Source organism: Mus musculus, chromosome 11 (assembly GCF_000001635.26).
Source record: "Mus musculus strain C57BL/6J chromosome 11, GRCm38.p6 C57BL/6J".
NCBI lineage: Eukaryota > Metazoa > Chordata > Mammalia > Rodentia > Muridae > Mus > Mus musculus.
This window is the reverse complement of record NC_000077.6, coordinates 103676849-103699468: the sequence shown is the minus strand read 5'-3', so window position 1 is coordinate 103699468 and position 22620 is coordinate 103676849. Positions and strand designations below refer to the sequence as shown.

Below are 22620 nucleotides of genomic sequence, written 5' to 3'. Positions count from 1 at the left end.
GCACAGCATCCTGGGTGCCAACGCAGTCAGCACTAGCAAATGGCACAAGGAATTGGAAAGGCAGGGAAAGTTACTGAGACTGATGCATTCAGGCCCTGAAGACCTGTGGCATTATAAATAATAACAGCTTTGTTTTCTTTTGTTTTTCATGGTGGTCAGAAATAGCACATTCAAAAATAAAGGACAAGAACAGGTATAGTTACTGGGCCCACAGTGGATAGTATAAGGAATCTTTGCTGTATTTATTACAAAAAAAGGGAATATTATAAAAATGAATACCATCCATCCTGGCAGCAAAGTCATGGTGGCAGGCAGCTTCATGGTGCTGGGAATGGAGGCAGCTACTCACTGCACCTCAGCTGAGCAGAAAACAAAGGAGAAGACTGGCACTTTCCCCCTATTACTTATTTTTTTCCTGTTCTTATAAATCTGTAATATAATTTAAAATCAAAATGCCTATAGAGCAAAGACCCACAAAGATTTGACCTGGGACCTCACACAAGTCAGAGACAATTCTACTGAGACACACACAAGCACACATATACATACTTCCCTGTGCATCCCTCACCAGCAAAGTACTAAAAAACTAAGGATACAGCCTTTTATCTATGCCCCGCCCCCACGCTACTCAACCTTAGCTAAAGTGCACCATTCCCACAAACCCTCTATCGGTTCTTGAAGGCCCCCCATGCTTTCTTGATCCATGAACCCCTACTGCTCTTCTCCAGGCAAATGGTCCTTAGTCATACCCTAAATGTTGATTGTTAATTCAGCTTTAAAATAAGGACTTTCTCAATAGACAGCGAAACACCAGGAATGTGTTTTACCTGGGTTCCTATCCTACATATCTGTGCATGGTGCATAGTAGATGTTCAATAAATGGGAGTGGAACTGGGAAATGTAATGTTAGGGAAAGAATGAATATGGGCGGGCAGTCTCTTGGGACATAAAACTGGGAGGGATGCAGGATACAGGAAAATCCAAGCTTCAGCTCACCAAAGGAAGAGGAACAACTCCTCCCTTGGGAGGAACTGTAGATAAGAACCTAGATGGATGGAAATGAGATGGGCCTAGGTGAAGACAAGTGTTTGAACCTTTCCAAGTCCTAATCCAAATGTCACCCGCCCTTCATGTCTTTAAAAACAATTTCCTATTGACCACAACACCAGCCCAGCTCATTATCTTTGTATTTATTTGGATGTTCTACCATTATCTTTGTACTTATTTGGAATGTTTATTTGTATACAGATCGTAGTTCCTTCTCTAGTCCAACCTCTTGAAGAACAGGGAAATTTTGGTTGTTCCACGTCATATGCTAACCACTCACTCACTGTGGGTTTACTAAAAATGAGCCGGAGATGGGAAGACTAGTGGGCGGACTAGTTCGAGGCAGGAAAAGCACGCGTCGTGAGGAAGTGAGATTCCCCAGACCTGTAATTACACACTCCAAGGAGAAGCCAAGCCCGACCGCGGGGCGGAGAGCGACGTAGAGAGTCGCCGGCGACTTCTCGGGGGAGGCTCTGACGTCAGTGCCTCGCGACCGTCCTCTCCGCTACCTGATTCAATCCCGGAGCTGGACTTTAGCAAAAAACTCACCCCCGCCGCTCTCCGCGAGCTCCGGCCCGGAGCCACACCCATCCCTCGCGTCCCGCTTTCCTTCCGCGCAACCCCGTCTCCGACCTCACAACCACCACGGGACAGGCACACTCGCGGGCGCCCTACTCAGCAGGGCGGGCCCTGAGACCGGAAGCCGGAAGTGGGGTTGTGAGGACGTGTTCCGAGGAAGCCGCAGGCCGGCTAGGCCGGCGTCATGGAGCCCCTATACCAACAAACGAACAAGTGAGGGCTGCGTCGGGGAGCGGGCTGGGCTCCGCCCGGGCTGCGGCCCCTAGGGCTCGGGGCTCTGGGGACTGTCATTGTGGAGGTTTCCGCTCGGGCTGCTCCGCATCTCTTAGCCCCTGGTGCGATGCTCTTAGCCGAAGGGGATCGAGCCGGGGCGCGAAGGCTTGGGCCCGGTAGCTCTTGGCCGCAAGCCGTGACTGCCTATTGGCAAGGGAAAGCAGCGCCCCTAGGTTACAGCACTTGATCCAGCACCTGCCAGCTTAGTCCTCCGGGTTGGTAGAGCTTAGAGAACAGAGAAAACTGTTGCCGAGGCTTGTGTCTATGAATCTATTGCTTAAGTGGGAGTGTCAGGGGTTGTACGAAAGAAGTATTTTGTGTACTTGATTGGACATTTAAAGAACTTATTTTTGTGACACAAAGACGGGCAGGTAACTAGTGACTATTTTTGTGAGTCATATCTGATTACAAGTTAGCCTTAAGGAAATTGAAATTGAGTCTTAGATTAGCTTTTCATAACTAAGTTTCCTTGGTGGGTCCTTTTTTTTTTTTTTTTTTTTTTTTTTCCATACCGTCCTTTGTTTTGGGAACTTGCAGTGTTATGCAGCTAGACACCATGAGGGGCCACATACCTATGTTAGTTTAAGAACTTTCTATTGATTGTATGACAGCACTGAAAAATCTTATTCCTTGGGCCTGAAAAATGACATAAACTAGTCATCCTGCCTCCCCAGGAAACTCATAACAAAAAGAATGGAAATAAGATGGTGGTTATTCTCTTTTTACCTTTTTTTTTTTTAAATTTGTTTATTATATGTAAGTACACTGTAGCTGTCTTCAGACACCTCAGAAGAGGGCATCAGATCTCATTGCAAATGGTTGTGAGCCACCATGTGGTTGCTGGGAATTGAACTCAGGACCTTCGGAAGAGCAGTCAGTGCTCTTAACCTCTGAGCCATCTCTCCAATCCCCCTTTTTACTTTTGTCAACAAAATGTTTGATTTGGGTGGGGGAAAATAAACTACATTGTAATGACAATTTGCATATTATATAATAAGTGTAGGAAGAGATTTTAAAAGACTATCCTGTGAGTCACGTGGAAAAGGAATGAGGCAGAAAATTGCCCTCATTTACTAAGAACGGATCCTTTCCATAGCAAGACACATGGACCTAGCAGAGCGGTGAGTTAATCTGCTAGTTGCTGAATTGACAGAACAGTGTCAGAACATACTCGTCTCACTAGAACTTTGAACTGATTCTGTGATTATCTCTAACTGTGAAGGTACGTTGACATAAAATCGATTATTTAAAGTCATATAGCTGGAAAAGTCCTGAGCACTGAGTGGATGAACAAAACAAAAAAAAAAGAAAGAAAGAAAGACAGGATGTTTTACATTAGCAATATTCTACTAGGATGAGCTTTAAAGAGAATCCAGTAGGCTTCCATTTTGGGTACTCATGTTCATAAAAGATACATTTGTCCCTTGTGTTGTCTAGCTGCCATCCTGGAATTCATCTTTAGATAGTTTGGAGTAAGTAGGTCTCAGACACAAACAGCTCTGGAGTGATCACGCAGGCTTTTCTGGTGGTTTTACTCAGTAGTTAGTTTTAAGAATTATTATCTCAAGATCAGTTTGTCAGCTTGCCTTAGGAGGTAAAGACTAGCTATGGAGGTAGAGTGGAAGACGTGACAATAACCAAGTGCATGTGAAAACTGTGGGCGTGTATGTGTTGTGTGGGTGTGTGTACATTCAAGATGGGATTCTATTACATAGCTGAGGTTAGCCTATAAGTTGTGGTGTAGCTTAGACTGGCCTTGAACTTACAGTCCACCTGCTTCTTTGTCCTGTGTGCTAAGATGACAGGTGAGCACCACTATATCCACTACTTACTAACTTCCTCCCTTCCTTCCCGTCATGTCCCATCCTGTCTGATCCAGTCCCTCCCAACCAATCAACCAACCTCCCTCCCTCTCTTCCTCTGTTCATTCGTCCTTTTCTTTCTTCATCCGTTTGTTTGTTTGAGGTAGAGTCTCACTTTGTAGCCCTGGCTGACCTGGGACTCACTATGAAAACTAGACTGGCCTGGAACTCTTAGAGATCCACCTGCCTCTGTCTCTCGAGCTGTTGGGATTACGGATATACCACCACTCTCATTAGTTTAAAAGCAACGGCAGTTTAACTTGTTACTGTTCTGGGTTACATAGCTTCTTCATATGGCAAAGGGTTCCATAATCTCTCAGATAATTGTTTCCATAGCAGCTCAGTTGGAGACTTGAGACAAGGAGGCACCAAGAAGTAAAATGACTTGCTCATTGTCTGTCAGCTTTTCGTAGTTGAACTAGATTTGCAGCTGAGATCCTTTAACTCCCAAACCCTGTTTCTTGTCCGTGGTGGACAGAGGTAGTGAGCCACAGACTGACTGTGGTGGAGGTAGGCGGGTAGGTTTATGACCTTCGTTTTCACTTGTGTGTGGTCCAGGCTGTTCTCAAATTCAAGATCTCCCTGCTGGGATTATAGACAGTACCACCATTGGGCCCAACAGATTCACTGACTTCTTTAAAGAGCACTTTCGTGTAATAGTCTTCCTACGACATAAGGAAAGCTTTAAAAACAACAACTACAACAACAACAGCAGTGCCTCTTGCTTGCCACGTACTAGCTCTCTGCCTGGCTATATTACCACCCAAGTCCATGATGGACCCCATGCTAGACAGGCCAGAGATGCCTTTTTCTCTCATGCCTACACCACCAAGTCATATTTGGGCATCACCTATCACTTGGCTGTGTAGGTGGTGTCTGGTTCCTAGTTGAATGGAAACAGAGTCTCCAAGTGCCAGATTACTAGCTCCCTCCATGCCTTTCACACCTGCCATGTTGTTTGCTGTCATTTCTTAGAATGGAATGGGATGTAGAGACTGGACTTCCTTTATTGATTATGTCTTTTCTAATTCATTTACATCCAAACAGGACTTACAAATAAAAATCAAATGGGGAAAGCCAGTAATGTTTTTCAGTAATTTCTTAAAAGTTATCCTTTTTAGCTTGGGGTATTACTATTGTGTGTCCTGCCCTTGAGACTCTCAGACTTGAAAAGGACGGACAGGAGCGCCATTGCAGTTCTGTCTTTGCTCATTAAAACCTTTGTAAGGCTGGGCAGTCTACGGACCTGGTGTTGCACATGTAGGGAGCCCTCTTCCTCCTCTTCTTCCTCTTCTTCCTCTTCTTCCTCTTCCTTCTCCTTCTCTTCTTCCTCCTCCTCCTCCTCTTCTAGGAGACAGATAGTAATTTTGTGATTTGTAATTTGTTTCCTATGTAAAGCTGAAATGTGGCATCTTAGAACATGGACCTTTTGCTTGGGGGACTCCCTTAAGCAGAAGTAGGAGGCAAACCCTTCTCTGCTTATGTCTATTCCAGATATTTGAAGAGCATCCTGTGGTGTCTTGTTTAACCGGCCGCAAATCTCAGTCTGTACTGTCTTCAGGCTCCATTTATCATAGACACCAATGGAAGACACCAACACCTTTAAAAACCAACCAAGATTTATAATTATAATCCTCATTGTGTCCTTTCCCACTGTGGGTGACCTGAGGTTTCATTTCCCGCTTTCCCATGGACTACTGTGATTATGTAGCCCATTTGTTTGTTAAATTGTGGATGAATGAATAACTTAAGTAATGAGTTTCATAACTTAACCATTACATTACCATCTGGAAAAAAACTATTATTATTAGTTATTTTCTTTATGAGATATTACAGACATGAGTAACTTCACCCATTATTAGGATTCATATTAATATATGTGCTTCAGCTTATTGATTTAGATACAAGCTGAATCAAAAACACCTATTTTTTTCCTCATCCCTAGAGTTACTCACCCTCCTTGTCAGTGATTTTCAATATATGCTACTTATTTTATGTGGTTTTTAATTTACCCAAGTCAGATACTTAATGTACTAGGTTTTTCTTTTTCTGTTTAATATTATCTTTTCTTAAAAACTTAATGTCCATACTTATATGACTAGATCAAGCTTTTATTAACATTTTATTGTTTTGTGTGTGTGTGTGTGTGTGTGTGTGTGTAGGTGTAGGTGAGCCAGAGTGTGGAGATCAGAGGACAACTTGCAGGGCTTGGTTATTTTCTCCCACCGTAAGTTCTGGTGATAAAACTCAGGTTGCCAGCTTGGCAGTGTGCCCTGTCACCCACTGAGCTAGCTCATTAATCCTACTAGCTTCTATTTAATATACTGAATTACTGAAGTCTTTCTTGATATTTCAACACTTCAGTAGTTATTATATTATCAACATAAATTATGCATATGTTTCTCACTGAATAGATCCATGATCCTTTGGAACCCTTAAACACAAGGAACTTTGAAGAATTTTTTTAGATATTTCAGAAAGAGTTAGTTGCAAGAGCATGGTAATGTATGTATGCTTTTAATCCTAGCATTAGGGAGTCAGAGAGGCAGATGGATCTCTCTGAGTTTGAGGCCAACCTGGTCTATATAGAGAGTTCTAGGACAGCCAGAGTTACATGATAGAGAGACCTTGTCTCCAAAAGTTATGTATATATGTTTTGCACGTGCCTTTTGTCATGTAACATTTTCAACATAAGGGCAGCATGTGACACATGAAAGGGGCAGTAAAATGTCAGACTTCATGGAATAAACAAAGACCATAGCTTTAAATCTGATCAATTTTTACCACATAATTGGTTTGCTGCACACTTACAAGGTTTTATTATCAGTATGTGGCTTGGGTTATAGACCTGTACAGAAATGCTTTGGTGAACATCTATTTGGTGATGGTAACCAGAATCTCTGTGAGACTTACTGCTAAAAGTGCGTGCGATGCTGGGTCATAGTGTGTGCAGAGATGTTACCAGGTATTGTCAGAAAGCTCTGGAAGTATTTCACCAGTGTGCAGTCCTGGCAGGTGTGGTTTCCCTACCTGGGTCTCCATCCCAGTTCCTCATGGGGGTGTGATCTCATTGGTTTTAATGTGTGATTCAGGGTTACCATTGACGTTGATCAGTTTTTTTTTTATGAATTTATTTTCTCTTACTTCCTTTTTTGTCATTTGCCCTTTGACCAGTTTTGAATTTGCTTTGTTAAACTTTTCCTCTTAGTTTGTGGGTGTCTTTACATATATATTTCAGACATCAATCCTGATATCCGCTAGAGATAGATGTATTTGCTTCTTTGTTGATGGGTGCATCTAGTATAGTTTGTCTTTTATTATTGTAGTCATATTCACTTGTTCTTTTCTTTGGAGTTTGAAAGAACCCTTTTCTTAAGGGTTCTTTAACTCAGCATTATTTATGCATACCCTTTAAAATTGTCTTATTATTTTTATATGATTTTTAATTGAAGTGGAATTACATCATTTTCTCCCTTTGCTTTTCTCCTTCCAGCCCTGCCTAGCTACTTTCCTTTGAACCTCTCCCATGCTGACCTACTTTCAAAGTGATGCCCTTTTTTTGGTTATTATTGTTAAATACAAATGTATGGGTGCGTATGCACAACTATCTGTAAATACAAGCTGCTGAGGCTGTTTTTGGTGTCTGTGTGGTTTCCAGGCTGACTACTCTGCACTGGGCAGTCAGTAAGGGGCTCATCCCTGGGAGAATCTAGCTCTCTTTCTTGCAGCAGTCATTAGTTGCTTGGAGTTCTTTGTCTAGGGGTGGAGCCCTGCACAGATTTCCCTTTTCCATGTCAACAGGTCCATTTATATAGCCATTGTTCCGGTCTTGTTCATGCAGCCATTTTTAGGAGAAATTGTTTCACAGCCAACTTCCTGGTGTTCCGGCTCCTAAAATTTTTCTGCTTGCTCCCTCTACCTGTTCTGTTCCTTGATGTTCCCTGAGCCATAGATGCAGGGGCTATGAAGTAGATGTATCCATCGGGGCATGATCTATTGATCTCTGCATTGTGTCCAGCTGTGGTTTTCTGTGGTGCGTTCCATTTGCTATAAAGAGAGACTTCTTTGATAGGGGGTGGTAGCTACACTTATCCAGGAAACATAGCTCACACACAAAGAGCCTTTTTTGTTTTTTAGAAAGCTCAAAGATTTTATTTTTTATGTTTAGTTTTAAACCTTCTTGAAAATTTTTGTTGGATGGATTCCATGAAGTGTCTTCTCTATTCAGATGATAAATTGAACTGTCAGAATTTATTTAATTCATTTCCAGTTGACTTATATCTCCAAGTCCCCAAGTATGTGGTTGCTTCTGGGCCCTGGTCTTTGCTCTTGGGTCCAGGGTAAGATTGTCCATGTCTTTGCACTGCCGTCATATTGTTATCATGATTATGGCTTTGTAATTGGTGCTGAGGGTTAAACCTAGGTCCTGACACATGTAAAGTGAGTGTTCTGTCACTGAGCTATAGCCCCAGCTAGGTTGGCCTTGAGCTTGCAGTCTTCCTAACTCAGCCTCCCACATAGCTGGGATGCCAGGCCTGATTTATCAGGCCTAGATTGTAGTAAGCCTTGATAGTGGGTGAGACTCAGCTTCCTCTACTTGTTCAGAATTGTGTTGCTTATGTTTTTTTCTTGTTGTTTTAGCTGCTTCCATTTATTTTTTATTTTATTGTTCCTTTTCTTGTGGATAATAAAATCAGTTTTATGATCTGATTTAAGGTACCATTGCAGATTTACCACAGATTGCCTTTGTCCTCTTTCTTCCTGCTAATAAGAATTATACTTTTCCTACCCATCAACCCATCAGTCCACTGCTGTTGTCCTCACCCTGGTGTTCTATAGATCAGAAACCTCCATCTGCATCCTCGTATCAGCCTGTGTGCCTCCAGTGCCCCACTCTTTCCAAAGCACTCTGCATTTCCCTTCCTGAAGCAGCTGACAGGTCTTGGACTCTAGCTGGGATTTCTGGTTGCTTCTTGGAATCACAAGTCTTGCCTTGTAGCATTCAGGAAGTCTTAGACAGCTGGATTGGCTCTCTGGTCACTTACAGGAAAGCGATGGAAAAGGCTAGAGATTCACTGAAACCAGATTGGGGCACCTGGCTGGCCCTGGTAAAATTTGAGGTCATGGTATATAATGTTCACAGTAGAGAGAGATTGTTGAGATTTCCTTTAAGGGCTGGAGATGAGCCTCTTTCACATGGTCCCTATGTAGAGAGCCTTGTATAAGCACAGGAGGCTATTGTGGCCAACATAGACAACATTCCAAGGGCTGACAAGTGATGGGGAGCCACTAGGAAGAGTTTGGAAGGTGACTTTGGCCTGGAAAGTCTCCAGAGAGTGCTCTGGGATATGTTCTATTTCCAGACGAGGTGGCACTCCTCCTGTTGTCATGGAAAGATGTTTACAAAACAGGAGATGCCTATCTCTCAGGCCATCCTCTTAAGTGGTCCTTCCACTGCCTGGTCCCCTCTGCTCTTTCTCTCCCTGACTGTCTTCCAAGCACTCCATTTTGCTTTTATCCCATGTGAAATGCCTTGCATGCCTTCTGCAGATCATTGTCTTCCAACCTTTCTTCACCAAACCTCATTCTACCTTCTTAAAAGTGATGCTCAGACCTGCATTCAAATCCTACATGGTGGCATACATGACTGTAATCCTAGCACTGTGTAGGCTAAGGATCACAAGTTCAAGGCAAGCCTGGGCTATGTAAAGGAGATCTTGTCTGAAAACCAAGCAAACACAACTCCTTCCACTCACAGAACTCCAGTTTACCCTTCCTTAGCCCCAGCCTTCCCATCTCCTTGGCTGCCCTGCACACACTCCTCCCTCAGTGGTCTGTTTGCTTCTGCTTGTGTGTGTTGGGTTCTTTGTAAATCTGCTCAGGGATTTTTCATGTCTATCTGGCCTGTCAGGTCCTAATTACATTGTTTCTCAGGGCAAGGATTCTATCTCCCTTGCCCTTTGACTCTTGGTAGGCAGACCAGTGCTCAGCACATTAGGTCACAGAACAGAGAGTGGGATTGGCTGGATACTGGTTGAGGTTTATCTTCTGCTGTGTGGCCTTGAGCAACTTACTTGACCTATCTGGGTTTCAGTTTTTATTTATAAAATGAGAGCAGTGATGGTGCTTTTCCTCTTGGGGTTATTGCCTTAGCAGTGTCTCAGATACAGTAAGCGCTTAACTCACCAAATGCTAGCAGTATTATTAGCATTAGGATATTCAAAATGATGCCAAAATGGGTGGCCTAAAGTGCCACATACACATTTTACAGTTGAGTAGCACTGTCAACTTAATTCAGTTGCAAGATGGCATTAGAAAAAGTTGTCTTTCCTGACTGAGGTGCTAGTGATTATTCCTGTCTCACTCATTTCCTCTCTTCCTTTGATAGGCAGGTTCAGGAGATCCAGTCTCACATGGGACGCCTGGAGAGGGCAGACAAGCAGTCTGTGCACTGTGAGTAATTAACCAGGGAGAGCAGAGGCCTTTCTCTGATGACACGGGGCTAATGGGCTGGGTTTCCTGACTGCATTCTGCCTTGGGGGCTTAATGACTCAGCATGGAATGAGTTGTTGTTAGAATGGACAGAAAAACCCCATGGCCAATAGATTTCCCCGATTGTGCCCTTTGGAGTCCCACCAGTTTTATCCCCCATTACCCTTCCACTCAACCTGACATGACCCTATGGGAATGGAAGTTCTCTCCATCTGTCTTAATCTAATTACCTAGTCTGAAAATACAGACATGTTGACCTGGAACTGGCCATTTCTTCTGAGTTGAGAACTCTGGCTTCTTAGTAGGATTATTCAGACAACTAGCAATATTAATTAGTTTAGTTCCCACACCACAGTTCCTTCTGTGAAGCATGTGGGTTGTGGTTGGAGGGTTTTTGGTTTTGTTCCAAGCAGAGGCCCCTTACTGAGCTGGCCCTATAGGAAGCTCTTGTCTCCTCACTGCCCAGCTCTGGCCAGGCCTCTTTCGTTTCTTCTTTTTCCCCAGCCTGGCTCCCCAGCATGGCTCTTCCCTTAGCTCTGCACCCTACAGTGCTCTAATCTAAACTGTCTGTGTTTGCTGCAGGTGTGAGGGCCTAGGAAGAGGGTGGTCCTTGGGCTGTTATTTCTTGGGAGGAAGGCAACCGCCTGGGTTCGTGCTCTGTGCACTTGAGTTTCTGCCCACTGGCCTTTGTTTGCCTTCCCAGCAATCTCACTGTTGCCTGATTAGAAGTGGAAAGAGGTCGTTTTGACAGCTTTATCAAGGGGATAAGGAAAATGACTGTCATGCTTTCTACCTCTGCGGGTTCTTTCCTGGGTCTTTCCGATTGATATGTGGTCTATTTTGAGGGTTCTAACACATCTCAGCCTACCCATTCTTTCAGAAAGCCTCTGGGTATTTCCATACTAATCTTCCCTTTCCTTTGTGCCTTTTATTTTTCTTTTAGCCTCATTACTATAAGAAGTTCAGTTGGCAACCTTTTTCCTAGGGGTTTATAATCCATATCTGAGACCAATCTCAAATAGACCTATATCAGAAAATTTAACTTAACAGAGTTATATGGGCAACCTTTAAATATTCATTTTATTTTCTAACAGTGAGGAGTTTATGACTACAGACATGCCTTCTACTTAAAAAACAGGACAACTAACAGCTGTGTGTGCCTGTGTGTGTCTGTATGGCTATAGGGATGTATGGGTATAAGGATACCCATGCTTTGAGGCACAGTAGGCCTTATATTGAGCCATCTTTGTGTACGTTGTGTTCCTTTTGGATTATATTTGTTTTAGTTTATGTTATGGAAACATGTTTATCACTTTTACTTTGTTGTTGTTGGGTATTTTTTGTTTTGTTTTGTTTGTTGAGACAGGGTTTTTCTGTGTCTGTAGCCCTGGCTGTCCTAGAACTTGCTCTGTAGTCCAGGCTGGCCTTGAATTCAGAGAGATCCGCTTGCCTCTGCCTCCCAAGTGCTGGGATTAAAGGTGTGCGCCACCGTGGCCAGGCACCATTTATCACTTTTAATTTAAGTTCATGACTTTTTCCCAGCAATTATTCTTTTTTTCCCCCCTCTCTCTCTTTTGTGCAGTAGTAGAAAATGAGATCCAAGCAAGCATAGAGCAAATATTCAGCCATCTGGAGCGCCTGGAGATTTTGTCAAGCAAGGAGCCCTTGAATAGAAGACAGAATGCCAAACTGTGAGTGTCGATCCCTGACGTGGCTCAGATACCTCAGGCCCCTAAAGCACACCTTTCTCCCATCGGAAGCTATAGAATATTCTGAAAATCTGGGTACTTACTAAAGAAATGAAGTCTGTGTGAAGATAAAGTCTTCCCTAAAATGCACAGTTCTATGTAAGCAATAGACCCCCCCCCCCCAAATTAAAGAGTGTGCGCACCTGTGATCATGGTCCCTGATGTCCTTGGGAGTGATTATAGTCCATTGTCTCTGTGAGGTAATGTTGACAGTATGCATTTTGTGACCAGACCCCTGGTCACTGAAAGCTTAGGACTGCCAGGGAGTGTGGCTCTGCTGTTTGGTTCCCACTGGCGTCTGCTGGGCTGAAATGCACTTGTACTCTTTCCTAATCGCTTCCATCAGTCTGCTTATAATGAAGTACTGATCGAATCTTTGATACTCCACCGTGAAATTCAAAGGGAAACCACCCTCACCACCACTCCAGCCCCTACTCCCAAAAGTTTCATGAAACTTCATGGCTGCTCTACCTTAGAGCTGCCCTTGGGCTTCTTCCAGGAGTACAGTGTAACCCTCAGAAGGTCAGGAAGGGGCCATCAAGCCTGCTTCCTGTCACCTGTTCCCTGAGAAGTCAGAGCCCAGCAGACATTTGAGTAAAGCTGGAGCTGTGTGTAATTTTACCCACCATAACCACAGGCTGCCGCTTGACTCGGTGAGGGTGGGCCCTGGGAGAGAAGGGAGTATAGAGCCAGGTTGCCTCAGTGTGCCCACCCCAGCCCCTAGGATTTAATCTCTGTCTCCATTAACTCCAGCCGTGTCGACCAGCTAAAGTATGATGTCCAGCACTTGCAGACTGCCCTCAGGAACTTTCAGCACCGGCGCCAAGTCAGGGAGCAGCAGGAGAGACAGCGAGACGAGCTTCTGTCTCGCACCTTCACCACTAACGTAAGCCAGACTCTGGGGGTTGGCAGGCGCCTGACAGGTCAGGACTGAATGCAGGTAACAGGCATCACCTCTTAGCGGAGTGCCTGAAGCTGACTCAGGAGGAGACCAAGTGGAAATGTCGGGACTTTGTGCATTGCCACTAAGACCAGGCCTGGGTGGGGGATTTCTCTCCAAACACAAAAACCCGAGGAGGAAGCAGTTAGACTGAAGCAGTAGAGTAGGCAGAGAGGAAAATTCCCTGGCTTGATTAGTCCACTGCAGAGGTGGGGTTCACATGGGGGGAGATGCTTCTGTGAGCAGATAGAGACAGGTGGTTAGAGTGGTTAGAAAGCTGCCTCCAGGCACGTGCCATTGTGCTGTGTGTGTGTGTGTGTGTGTGTGTGTGTGTCTCCAGCCTCAGATGCATTAAAATGTTTCCCATTGTGCTGTGTGTGTGTGTGTGTGTCTCCAGCCTCAGATGCATTAAAATGTTTCCCATTGTGCTCTGTGTGTGTGTGTGTGTGTGTGTGTGTGTGTGTGTGTCTCCAGCCTCAGATGCATTAAAATGTTTCTGCCCCGGCTCAAATGGCAATTTGGAGGAATTTGTTAACAGATGTGTTAGATGCATTGCTTGACTTCAGTCTTTTTGGAATAGCCTGTTGTTTTGCATGTTTGATCTCTTAGAAGCCCTGCCCTGTCTCCTAGCCTCAGTAGGCTCATTCTCTGCAAATACAACCTCCTGGCCCTTTTCAGGGACTCACATAGTGTGTTCTACCAAATGAGGTGGGTTTGGGCTTCATAGTTTGTCACTTTCTAAATCTGCCAGTAGAATTCCTTGCTTAATATGTGTACAAAGCCACACTGTAGACAGAAATACTGCAAGCAAGCCTGGAGCGAGCCTGGTGGCTCTAACCGCACACAGACTGGGCCTGGGAGAGAGCCAAGTCGTCACTAGTAGTGAGTGCTCTCTTTCCTACTGTCTGATTGGCACAACCTCCTGCCAGGCAGTGCCCCTCCACCACGGAAACCCCGATTTCCACTGGCAGATGACCAAGCCATTGCTCCATGCCCTGCTGCAGTGCGGTTCTTCCAGGGCTTCAGGTTGGGGCTTCACAGGTTTGTGTTTATAGAGCAGGTGGGCAGGCAGGCCGTGGTGATTAACAGCTCACACATACAGTGCTGTAAGCCTCTGAGTAAGCCAGCATATGGCATGCTACATCACATTCAGGCAGTTGTAGGCTAGACATGACCTCTCAGGATTATTCTGTTGATTGCCAGCCTGATGTGGCACCACACTCACCAGGCTGCTCATAAGCACTGACTCACCAAATGAAACTTCCTCCAAGTCACTTTCCCCATTCTAAAGAGAGCAGACTAGCACCCTTCCCTTCTCAGGTTTCTGTGTAAAGCCATTCAGTAAGTGCTTGTCAGAAAAGGGGAGTCGTGGTTCTCTTAAAACACTAGAGTTAACACCAAGATACCAAGTAAAGCCTTTGAGAAGAGTACTAAACATGGCTTCTTCCTTTCAGGAGCTTCTGTGTTAGCAGGGAGTTTCAAAATGTCCACCTAGGGCTGGTTCTGAACTTGAGCAGCAGAACAAATGGTTACTCACCTGCCAGTGGGAATTGGGGCTTCCATGGTGGTGGGGCACTGCCTGGCAGGAGGTTGTGCTGGTCAGACAGCAGGAAGGAGAGACAATCACTGCTGGGTGACACGTGGTCCTCTTCCCAGCGCAATTGGTGTGTGGTTAGAGCCACCAGGCTCACTCTCAGTGTTTTTGTCTGCAGTGTAGTTGAAATTGAGAGTTGTGTGTGCACCCAGCCCTGGGATCCTACCTATCTGGACAGGTTATTCCATCTCTCTGGGCCTCACCTTCTTCATCTGCAAAATGGGGAGAGCAGGAAAAGTCCAGCAAGCTGTGTGAGTTAGAGAAATGTGCCTGTGAAGTAAGAGGGCTTGGTCTGTACTGATAGGGCATTTCAGTCGGAAAGGCCAGGGTCCAAAGGAGTGCTTAGTAGGTAAATCCATTGCAAAGTCTGCAGAGTCTGTGATCTGAGGCATCTCACTCACATAGACTGTGCTCACTCTGCAGTCCTCTTTTCTTTTCCTCTGTCTTTCTTTAGCAACCTTTCCCTGCCTTCTCAGAACTTTGTTCCCATCCTGAACACCCTGCAGGCTTCAGTAGAAAGCACTGCCCCTTTGATCCGTAGTTTCAGTCTAATTAGAGGGATAAGCTATAGATAAAATAGCTAAAGAACAAAAGCAAACATGTAAAAGCGCACGAGCAAGAACTGCTGTAAAGGAACACTTGAGAAGCTGTCTTTGAGAGGCGCCAGAAAAAACCTTTAGGAGAAATGAATGAAGTCTGGAAGGAATAACCGGATTTTCCTCAGTGGGGGACGTAGCAGATGAACAGATCAACACTACAGCAGAGCTCACTTGGAGAATTATGGGTCCGTTACCTCTTCTGCTGCTGTGCGAGCAGGCCCCGCCCCCTTACACACACCTTTGCTTTGCTTTCCTCCCCTGTTGGACTCTCTGATTCTTGCATTTGTCCCTCTAGTTCTTCTGGCTTGACGTTGGCCAAAAAGGCAGTGTAGTAAGATTTGCCCAGCCCCCAGGAGCTGAGTGGCAAGCAAAGTTAACCAAGTGCCTGCATTTCTTTCACAGGACTCTGACACCACCATTCCCATGGATGAATCACTGCAGTTTAACTCCTCCCTCCACAACATTCACCACGGCATGGATGACCTCATTGGAGGCGGGCACAGTATTCTGGAGGGACTGAGGGCCCAGAGACTGACCTTGAAGGTGGGGGCCCTGCTGGAGAATAGAGAGAAGGCTTTTTATTTTGTCCTTGTCCTATAGTTTAGTTCTGTGTTTGTATTGTTTCTGTGTCCCCAGTCCCCATGTGACAGTAAGCCCAAGCCCTTGAACTTACACGTTTGCCCATTGCGTGTAACAAACGCAGTGGCATTTCCTGATAGCTAGGGCTTTGCCCTCCTACTGACTCTGCATGAAATTGAGTTTGCTGTAAGGGGACCAATGACAGGCTGAGAAATGCGTCTTTAGATTTGCTCTTTTAAGAAGGCAGTCTTCTAAGGTGGTTTTCTTTGGGATTTCAGCCGTGGAGTGCACAGGGAGGTCCCCATGCTTCTCATAGCCACAGGTATCCAAGAAGCCTGCCTTGTTTGTACTGCTGAGACCCTGACCCCTGGGAGTGGTTTACAGAAACAGTATAGATTGCTGTCAGTCATGGCGTTTCAGCCTCAGTCTTTTCCTGTGTCAGCCCTGATGGCTCTGGGGGTGTGGGCTCTCCTTGTTATCAGGGTGTGATCCCCTAGAGTAAAGCACTGCCAGCCACTGGGCTGTGAGAAACAGTCCCTTGGAAGTGTGGCGGTTATCTTAGTTGTTATTGGGGCAGAGTTGTCTGCTCTAAGGACTCCAGTGTATTTCTGAGCAGCTCCCACCATCTTTACAGGGAGAGGAACCGACAGGGCGGTTGAAGCTCACCTCCTGTTGGCAGTCACAGTGTCTGCAGTGGCGCAGAGGTGCTCCCCCTTCAGAAGAGTCACTGAAAGTCTACCCCGATCTCTGCAGTGGGCTCCCTGCCTTTTTTTGTTTTTGTTTTTTCGTAGAGAACTGCCCTTTTCTGTAGCTCAGGGACAGTCTGTCTGTCCGGCAGGACGCAGAGCTGGTGCGGGTGAGGTTCTGCATGGTGTGTTAGCCTCCTCCTGAAGCCGGGGTCACTGAGGAAGTCCGTTCACTGCTGGGTCTTGACCTTTGTGATTTCTGACTCCGTTTTCTCTGCATTCCTCCTTCTGCCCATCTTGCCTCGTGATCTCTCCCTGCCTGGGCCAGGGAATTTTCTTCCTAAGCCACTTGATAGGAACAGGGGAGCATGAAAGCACTGGTGCAATTACTTTGATTTTATGGTTGGAAATAGGTACTTTGTGGAGTTCATGGTCACTGTGAGGTGATTTGGAAGGCATGACCACGGAGTAGTCTGTACTTCCGTCCTAAGATGATCTTACAGCACATCTCTCACTTTCTCACTCTAGTGAGACTTTGTCTACTTTCCTCTGGCAGAAGACTGATTTGACTTGAGACCTCCATTTTATTTTTATTTGCAATATAGAGAACCAAATGTAAGGCCTTATACATGCTAACCAGCCACTCTACCAGTGGGTCACATCCCCAGCCCAATATTCCTTTCTTTGGTTTTTGAGACAGTGTTTTATTATGTAGCCTTGGCTGGCCCGGAACTTGTTATATAGACCAGACTGGCCTTAAACTCACGGGGATCTGCCTGCGTCTGCATGCCAGACATTGAGATTAAAGGTGTGCACCACCATTGCTGGCTCAGAATCCTTGATGAGGCTTGTTGGTTTGTTGGCCCTTGTCTGGGTAGATTCCTGTCCAGGTGACTTTACATCTCCTTCAGCTGATGTCTACTCTCAGTGGTTTATTGATGGGTGTTCCTCTTAGAAAATGAATGTGGGGCTGAAGGCTGGACCATCTTTCTAAGCACAGTGGGTGCCATGTGTCTTGACCCTGTACCTCGTTCTGTTACTTCATAAGAAATTGAATATACACTTAAGAGTTAGAAAGCAACGAGAACGAGCAGGCCAGTGGTTTAGACAGTGGATTGATATACATGGCAGCGTTTATGTTCTTAAAGAAGGAGCTTTTCTGTTCTTTTGCTTGCTTGCCTGCCTGCCTGCCTTCCTTCCTTCCTTCCTTCCTTTTTCTTTTCTTTTCTTTCTTTCTTTCTTTCTTTTTGAGATAGGATTTCTCTATGTATCCTGGCTAGCCTTGGAACTCATCGAGAGATCTGCCTGTTTCTGCCTCCCAATTGCTAGGTCTAAATGAATGTACCACCATGCCCAGCCTTTGCCATACTTCTGTCTTTGCTTCCTTTCCCACTTGAAACTCCCTTGTGAATACTGACCTTAACTTACTCAGTAGAAGCCCTAAAGAGTCACTCTACGGAGTGACAGGTCATTATCAAGGATTGCTGGAGCTAGGGAGCCGAGAAAGTTTTCCCACATAGCTTTTAAGAATATAGAAGATCTTCCCGAAGTGTTCACAGGGAGGTCGTTGAGCACAAACCCAGTTGTTGCTTTTGTATGTTTGGGTAATGTTTGTGTGTCGCCCGTCGCGGAGATTTTTAGGAAACTGGTAGTGATGGAACATTTCAGGCAATTGGGCCCTTGACGGCAGCACTGCTCCCAGCTGGATCATGGCTGGGCAGTAGGACAGCTCATAAGGCAAGGGTGCTACCAAAACGACTCTGCCGCATTTGCTTATACACTGTGCGTAAATGAAAGCGGCTTGAGACGTTATCGCAAAGCTAACATGGAGCTGCTTGGAGCTGTGAGCCCCAGAACTGCTCATGGTTGAAGATCTCTATTGTGGCAATTCCTGCTTTGAGCAGGTGTGCCAGCAGAGTCTCAGGCTGTATGTAAGCCTTTCTGGAGAAGACCTACTAATAATAACTGCTGCTTCTCACCACTGTTCAGTAACTCATCCATCAGTCCTGTGCCCCAAAGCAGTAGAGATCCTTGGACCCAGGGTCAGCTGCTTTTTGCTTCATCTTAGAAATGATGGTATGTAGGGCAGCTCTGTCAGCAGATTGGAGCTATCCCAGCACCCACGTCATGGTTAACCATCTGTAACTCCAGTTCCAGGGCATCCAGTGCCTCTTCTGACCTCTGCAGGCTCCTGCATGCATGTGGTGCACACACATACATATACATATATATATATTTAAAGTGTATGGAAAAATTAGTTTTATTTATTTTCAGAAGAGTAAAAATATTGGAGTAAGACACATTGAAGTGTAGTTTAGCATGCTTAGACTAGTTGAACCCCTTGGCCTTAATTACAAAATAGTGGAGCAAGCAAATATGGAACAAAATAGAACATAATAAAGAATGAGTGACCTGATCCTAGCAAGACTTGAATTGTCTGGTCTGCCTGGAGTCTGCCGTCTGCCCTCTGCTCACCTTACACCTCTGCCACAAGCCCTTCCTTTCACAGTAGCTCCAGTCTGAAGCAGCTCTTCACTTACTATTGTAAGAATTTTAATTTGGATGCACATGGTAGACACTTGTATATTTGAAGGCTGGGAAAGGCTGGGTATGTAGCACATGCCTAGAATCCTGACACTGGGGAGCATGAGGGAGGAGGACCATGAGTTCCAGGCCAGCCTGGACTCTGAGGGAGACCCTATCTTGAAAACAAGCAAAAATAATATTAAAAATCAGGTGCAGTGGATTGTGTAAGTAATCTTTAACACGCTTGCTTAGTTTTTCCCATAGTTTTCTGAGCGTATTTGTTCCCATTTGAGCCACTTTGCCTCTAAAAATTTAATGAGCTCCAGAAAAAACACTTGTGTGTAATTTATCTTAGACTAGCAGAGGAATTTGTCTGCTTGTATATGTATGTAATACAGTTGTCATGAATTGACTTAGGTATAAAAAAGTAGTTTCAAAGGTTGGAAAAATTCTTGTTATATTGGTGAACTTCATATGATTGCATTGATACTGTTGTGTGGCTTCTTCCTCTGTTTTAAAAGTTCATTCATGTTATGACATGTTTGGTTATATATGTTAATTAGGTCCTTTTTATTGCCAAGATGTGTATCTGTATCATAATGTGTGAGTATGCACAGGTGTCCTCCATCACTCTCTGACACTGCCCATCACTGAGTCTAATGGCCTGCAAGCCCCAGCAATCCTCCTGTCTCAGTGCCGTACAGCAGTGAGGCTGGAGGCGTAACCACACCTGGTGTTTTACATGGATTCTGGGACCCAGACTCAGGGCCTTATGCCTGAAAAGAACAGCAAAGAGCACCCTGCAGAGCCATCTCCTAGCCCCAGCTTCTGTATGCAGTGTGAATCCAGGTTCACTGTTTTACTGACACGTGAACAGTACTTACTTATGTACATGGATGCTGCATGTCTGTGCTATGTGGCCATTTCCAGCACCGTTTGTTTAAAAGGCTTCTTCTTAGCCTTCAACCATACACTAGTTGGCCGTGGCAGAATGAATCTATTTCTGGTGAATGCTGCTTTCTTTCATCTTCTCAGGGCATGACCAAGAAGACAGTGTCTGCTAGTAAAACCCTGGCTGTGGTGACCTTTAACCACCCTTGACAGTGAGGCTGATCTCTGTCTTTCTTTCTCTTCTCATCTCTCCAGGGGACTCAGAAGAAGATCCTTGACATTGCTAACATGCTCGGCTTGTCCAACACAGTGATGAGGCTGATTGAGAAGCGGGCCTTCCAGGACAAGTACTTCATGATCGGTGGGATGCTGCTCACTTGTGCAGTCATGTTCCTCGTGGTACAGTACCTGACATGAGCCAGCTGTACCCAGCACTGGACAGCCTTCCCATTGTGTGCGCATGTGCAAGCAAGAAGTGGGCTGGGAGGCCCTTTTGAAATGTATGCCTTAACTGTGAAGACACCTCTCCCCTCAGGACTAATCGTGGCTTAGTATCAAACCTGCTTTGTTTTCTGTGACATCTGGGGAGTAGGACCTTGGGTCACCAAGACGTGTGGTGCTTAGGAAGTGGGTCAAGACCCTGTTCTCTGGCTTTCATTGGGGGAGGGATGGCTGGGTTTTGTGGTTTGTCCACATAGCTGATGCTTGCCCTGGAAAGCGTGCATGGTGAGGCTTTTACACAGGACTGTCCACACTATTCACTCCTGATGGAGTGGGCTGGAGCACAAGTGAGAAGATGAGGAGAGAGGTCTTTCCCTGTGCCCTCTGGGATAGATCAGTTCTCACATCCTTGCTTCTAGCCACTGGCTGGCCCCAGCCCCTAAGAAAACATGACATGTAGGTGACTAACTGCTAACACCAGCACCCTTTCCTGGAAGCAGCTACTCCAGGGAAGCAGAGACATCAGTGCTGCTGCTGATAATGCAAGTGTTTCCATGCCATGGTTGCTGGGTGTTTGTCAGTGTCCCAGGGAGTGTTCAGTCTGGACACGGAAGCCCTGAGTCACCAATGTTTTCCAGTTAATACGGCAGTGGCTCTTACAGTTCAGAGACGGTAGCTTGGCACCTGCACCCAGGCTTTGACAGATGGGCCTTTGCCACTTTGAAAGTAGCCATGAGCAATGGGCGACTTGTCAGCTGCAGATTCATCTAGTTCTGCCCTCTCAAGTTCTTTGACTATCTACCCCTTGAAACATATTAGCAATATATCAATCAGCTAAGCCTCCATTTTCCCCAGCCCTTTCAGGCCACCCTGGGGATGTCCCTGGGAAGTGTGTTTTTGTGAGACTTTCAGGGACCAGAGCATTTTTACTTTTTGATTGAGGCTGTGTCAGTACCTGGTGCAATGCAGAATTTGTGTGAGGGTTAATGTATCTTGAGCACACATTGTATTAATCTCTGCAAGTACTAGAACGATCTAGTGAGTTTATTTGTTCATCAGTCACAGGCCCTGTCCACCCAAACAGTTCTAAATTTAGTAGCCTCCTAGTAGGAAAAACATGCCAGAACTCCTAAGAACTGGAAACTGGTCAGTATTAATCCATCCTTTGATTGCCCTACCTACTTCCTATGTTTGCTTAAGCGTCCTCTGCTGTCTCCCTCTTCACAGTAGGTGTTACGTCTCACCCTTCCCCTTGTGTAGCCGTATTGGTCTCTCGGGTACATCTGTGGCATCCTTTTGGGGAACTTTATCAACTATACACACTTTAAACTTGAGTTTCCTGGGTATTAGCTCAGTTCTGGTCAGATGCAATGTCTGTTGCTCTTTCCCTGTAGGTTAAATGTGCCATAGCTGGTCAGAAAGGGGGAATGTGCCCCCTCTAGTCCTGCAGAGTGGAAACAGTGGCCCTAGAGACAGGAGACCTGCAGCATCTCCACACCTCGATCTCACTTTGGGGAGGCAGATGGGCATGGGCTTTTGGCTGGCCATAGAGTTTGTACTGCACAGACCTGACTCCTGTGCCCCCTGGCACCTGAAGATCCCACCAGACAGCATGCTTTGGAAGATGTACAAGCTGTAATTGAGCCATTTGAACTCAAAATGTGGGCAGCAAAGGCCCTAGCCCCTGCCCTTCATTGGCTGTTGGAGCAGTGTTTTGTAGTACATAATGGGTTTCCACCTTTGTAGCAGTCCTTGGCTTTAGTGAACTTGATGTTCCACCTTCACAGCCAGGTCTCCCTTTGGAATGAATTTGTGGTGAGGTCAGCACTACTGCCTGGGGGCAGGGAATGGACGCAGAGGATCTGGACTCAAGGGGCATTGAGCTGGTTGCCCAGGCTGCCCTCCCTCAAATTTCCATTCAGTGCCTTGTGAGATGACTCTGACCTGATTGGGCAAACTGTCCTTACAGGCTCCAGCAGGGAAGGGCCCCTAGCCTGAGTGGGATGCCCTCTAGTGGAGGAGGCCTGCATCCTTATCAGAGCTTGTCAGAAGCTGCAGCTAGCAGATGATGTGTGCACCTTGGTACAGTCGTCTAAGTGACAGGGTTTGAAGCTAGTAGGGTGCCAGAAGGAATCTAAGACTAAGAAAATAGATGTATTCTCCATGTATGGCCACTTGAAGGAATGCTAAATCCAAGGACCAAGTAAATAGTAGGTTTTACAGGTTTCATTTCAAGCTTTTTCTCAAAAGCCAGCTTGCCTTGTTGAATTTAAATAGCTTTGATTGGCAATTTATTTACACCCCTTGTTTTCAGAACATGTCAGCTGAATAAAGTTGAGGTTTATTTAGAAAACTTTAAAGAA

General features: G+C 45.5%; 1 protein-coding gene and 1 long non-coding RNA gene across 16 annotated transcripts in view; one reads left to right on the top strand and one right to left on the bottom strand.

The window, feature by feature from the left end:
• C130046K22Rik (RIKEN cDNA C130046K22 gene) overlaps positions 1 to 1745 on the bottom strand; it is a 27850-nt gene extending 26105 nt beyond the window's left edge. For all 3 annotated transcript variants that reach the window (NR_102388.1, NR_102389.1, NR_102396.1), the window contains exon 1: positions 1597 to 1745. This is a non-coding gene — a long non-coding RNA (RIKEN cDNA C130046K22 gene). The remainder of the gene's footprint in view (positions 1 to 1596) is intronic.
• Positions 1746 to 22620, top strand: Gosr2 (golgi SNAP receptor complex member 2). Of its 13 annotated transcripts, none has more exons than NM_001362854.1 (6): positions 1746 to 1839; positions 10154 to 10214; positions 11836 to 11944; positions 12755 to 12887; positions 15537 to 15677; positions 20072 to 22620. In NM_001362854.1, exons 2-6 carry the CDS (start codon positions 10175 to 10177, stop codon positions 20231 to 20233), a joined length of 585 nt encoding a protein of 194 aa, NP_001349783.1. In that variant the 5' UTR covers positions 1746 to 1839; positions 10154 to 10174; the 3' UTR covers positions 20234 to 22620. The 13 variants fall into 13 exon arrangements, 12 of the variants coding, with proteins under 12 accessions (NP_001349783.1, NP_001349781.1, NP_062624.2 ...); NM_001362852.1 differs by having other exon boundaries at positions 10150 to 10214; positions 11839 to 11944; NM_019650.4 differs by having other exon boundaries at positions 10150 to 10214.

Coding starts and splice junctions, on each gene's coding strand:
- Gosr2 (NM_019650.4), top strand. CDS start 1,811: ATGGAGCCCCTATACCAACAAACGAACAA. Junction 1,840..10,149: donor CTATACCAACAAACGAACAA/GTGAGGGCTGCG, acceptor TTCCTTTGATAG/GCAGGTTCAGGAGATCCAGT. Junction 15,678..20,071: donor CCCAGAGACTGACCTTGAAG/GTGGGGGCCCTG, acceptor TCATCTCTCCAG/GGGACTCAGAAGAAGATCCT.